Source organism: Bison bison, unplaced genomic scaffold, assembly GCF_000754665.1.
Source record: "Bison bison bison isolate TAMUID 2011002044 unplaced genomic scaffold, Bison_UMD1.0 scf7180017864304, whole genome shotgun sequence".
Classification (NCBI taxonomy): domain Eukaryota; kingdom Metazoa; phylum Chordata; class Mammalia; order Artiodactyla; family Bovidae; genus Bison; species Bison bison.
This window is the reverse complement of record NW_011494876.1, coordinates 16,679,793-16,683,325: the sequence shown is the minus strand read 5'-3', so window position 1 is coordinate 16,683,325 and position 3,533 is coordinate 16,679,793. Positions and strand designations below refer to the sequence as shown.

The window sequence follows — 3,533 nt, the reverse complement described above, 5'->3', positions numbered from 1 at the left end:
CCCAAATAAGGGGACCCCCTGCCCCCTGGACCAGCCAGCTCGAACCTGACATTCTCACTGGGCCCCTCCACGGACTGGGCTAGAGGTGTGCCCTGGAAGGCCGTGGCATGCAGGTAGTTGAAGACCACGTCCCGCATGGACGTGTCATTCTCCTGCAGCTCCTGCAGGATCACGTCCCGCTCCTTCTCAATCTGGGAGTCCTCGAGGCTGCAGTTCTGCACGATGTCGGCCAGGAGCTCTACAGCTGGGTGCAAGGAGGACAGGTGTGGAGACAGTAACAGCATAAACCCCCCAGGCCTGACGCCCTTGGTGTCAAGGCTCTTCTCTAAGGGTCACCCCATTCTTCAGTCAGGCCAGGGGCTCCTGAGCGCCTGTCCTCTGCACCCGGGGAGTCCTACCGCATGCCAGCCCTGCCCTCCAGGCTTACCTTTTGGCAGGTCCTTTGATAACGCCTTAATGTAGTAAGCCGTGTGCTCCCGGGTGCTGTAGGCATTAAGATGGGCCCCCATGCTCTCCACCTCCTTCTCCAAGGCATTGCCAGGCCGATTCTTTGTTCCCTGGAACCAGCCACATGGGAGCCCAAGATCCCGCATCCTCATAGGCTGAAGTCCCAGCAGGACCACTGGTCCACAGGTAGCGCCCTCAGCAAAGACTCTGGGGTGCAGGGCCCAGAGTCTGGGGCCACCAAGTGCTCAGTAGGCCTTAAGCTCCTCAAGGCCACAGCACCGTGGCCCGACAGAATGGAGACATCCAGGGGCCAGGGAAGAAGGGCATGCCCAAAGCAAGTGTTACCAGAAATCCAGCACCCCCACACCAAGAGAGGGGACAGCTCGGGGGAGCACATGTGACTGCAGAGCGCCCACGGCAGCCTGACCTCACCAGCCCAAGCTTACTGACAGCCGTGGTCAGGTGGACTCACACTGTGCTCAGGCGACGCTGCTCCCCACTCTCCCTCACACCATGTATGACTCTGTGTGTGTGCCAGGGGCCTCTGTGGGGCTCAGCCTTCGTCCTGCGTGTGTGTGTGTGAGAACTGCTGTCCAATGACACACACCCGCATGCTGAGACTGACACACACATCTGTGATGCTGGAGCTGGCTAGCTGCCCATTCCTGCTCCACACCCTCACCAACCCTGTATCGTCTCTATTTTTTTCATTCGTTTAGAAACTCATTGTTTACTCCATGCAAACACAGGATGGCTAAGGGGTTGTTCTCATCCTCATGAAAGCTCCTACTCGATTTTACAAGTCAGAGATACACAGCATTTTACAAAAACTAAGTTGCTGGACTTGTTACAATGCATGTGTACATCCGCAATTCTACGTCCGTGCAGACAAACAACACAGGCCTGGCTTCTGGTGAAGAGCAGGGCTCCCATGCTCCTTGGGGTTTTTCTGGCTCTGGGGACCTTGTGCAGGGGTTTACCAGGTAGGCACTCACTCAGGAGAGGCCTGGCCCACGTGGCGTCTCCCAGGAAAGCCAGACAGAGATCGCTTCCCTCTGCCCCCTTGCTAACAGTCCTAAGTGAGGAGGCTAACTTTTCTGACCAGCATACTCAGGAGGGACAGCAGGAAGCCCTCAGTACAGGGGAGATGCAGGACTTTAGGAGCCTCACCTTGAAAGCCAGATGCTCCACAAAGTAGCCAGCCCCGTTGTTCTTCTCAGTCTCGTAACGGCTGCCAGCATCAATCCATACCCCCACCTGGACAAGAAATCACCAACAAAGGTAATAAAGAAACAGACACCAGCCCCCACTCACACCTGACCCTGCAGGATCCAGAACAAGCCCCAGACAGGGGCTCACGGTTCCAGGTGGGGAAGACTTTCTCAGTAGACCCCGAGGTCGGACGCTCGGGTGCCAGCTGACTGACTAGTCACACTGCATACCTCTAATCCCTGCTCTGGTTTCTGCCGGTGACGAGACTCCCAGGGAAGCTTCTAACTGCACATTCACCTGTCCCATCACTGCAGAAAATTCTTAAATTCAGTCTCACTTTTCAGTTGATTCTTTGTTTCTTCTCGGCAAACTACTAATCACTTGCAAACAACTTTTTTTCTCCTTCCTAAAAATTACACCCTGTCTTTTTGTCCTGGAGATTGCGTTCTTTCGCCATTAAAGGAGGAGGCTCATTCACACTTAAAAAATCTTTTTAATCAGACCTGGACACCTAACACTGCCAACGCACCTTGGCACCCAATGAGAGATTCTTATAATTGTAATAGCTTCCTTGTGTGCTGTGAAATGCACATCACACTACTCACCCCCATGGTAACACAGATCTAATCTTCTACTATTTGTATCGTAGCTGATTTAAAATGCTCACATCTGCTTTACTAAGAGACGTTCATGTATGTCCTATATACCATAAATTCTTACATGAACATCATCTACTACCCATCTAACACCTTCAACAGATGCATTTTGTAATCCATAGTATTCCTTGACTACAACTGGCAGCATTCTTTCTCTGGCAATTGAGCACAGTGGTGCTCCTTAAGATCAAGGGCATCTTTTGTTTCATTTTTGCTCTCAGTCGCTAAGTCGCATCCGACTCTTTGTGACCCCATGGACTGTAGCCTGCCAGGCTCCTCTGCCATGGGATGTCCCAGGCAAGAATTCCACAGTGTGTTGCCATTTCCTTCTCCAAGGGATCTTCCCGACCCAGGGATCAAACCCATTTCTCTTGTGTCTCCTGTATTAGCAGGTGGGTTCTTTTGCCACTGAGCCACCTGGGAAGCCCTGGGCATCTTAGTGTCCATGAAATACAGCATTCTCGGTCAAGTTTTCTTAACAGGCTGTGTGTCAGCTTATACAGGTGTCATGTAGGAAGAAAGCTACCCATCACTTTTTGCGGTGTTCAGTCACAACTTGCATCACAGGACATTATTCCTGGAAAACTCAAAGAATTTACCAATCAAACCACTTGGAGAGGGGGTGGGGGTGGAATGAGAGAGAGACAGATCGCCTCTTGAGAATCTTCTCTCCTGTTTACCTAATCAAGATATCTATCTTTGAGCCAATCTTCAGGAAAATTATCCATTTAACTGGAATTTTCACGTGGTTTTCTTTTGCAATACATTTCCAATCTAGCCAAGGGATTACAAGTTTGGCCCATGAGGCTGGCAGTCATCTAAGTCTCTGAATCCCATGGGCTGCTAAAGAAAAAGCTGAAAAGGGGGTTGGCCTCCTGATTGGCAGGCATCACATGCTAAATGAGTGTTGGTTTAGTGAGAACTGCCTCCACGAAGTCAAGGCATGGTTAGAATCGCGACTGGAGTAGGAGGGTCAATCCTCAGGGTGACTGAGGAGAGTCTGACCCAAACCATAGAGCCCAAGGTCACACCCCGACCTGGGAAAGGAGGCCGTGCCCAACATGGAGGCGCCCTCCTGACAGCGGACTCCGCTCACCGTGCAGGTAGGCTGGGAAGACTGCTCCGAGGCCACTCGCAGCCCGTTGTCCAGCTGGCTGACCTGCGTCTCTGGCACGCTCTGGAGGGCCTGGGCGTAGGTGGCGGTGCCCCTCAAGTCAG

At 52.4% G+C, this 3,533-nt stretch overlaps 1 protein-coding gene across 1 annotated transcript in view; it reads right to left on the bottom strand.

The window, feature by feature from the left end:
• Nucleotides 1-3,533, bottom strand: part of LOC104997238 (cytochrome b-c1 complex subunit 1, mitochondrial) — a 9,126-nt gene that overhangs the window by 5,124 nt on the left and 469 nt on the right. Inside the window, exons 2-5 of the mRNA XM_010851904.1 lie at nucleotides 3,412-3,533; nucleotides 1,618-1,704; nucleotides 428-557; nucleotides 46-244 (exon numbers count right to left, since the gene is read on the bottom strand). The exon at nucleotides 3,412-3,533 is cut by the window's right edge and continues 1 nt beyond it. Coding sequence (XP_010850206.1) covers nucleotides 46-244; nucleotides 428-557; nucleotides 1,618-1,704; nucleotides 3,412-3,533 — 538 coding nt within the window. The remainder of the gene's footprint in view (nucleotides 1-45; nucleotides 245-427; nucleotides 558-1,617; nucleotides 1,705-3,411) is intronic.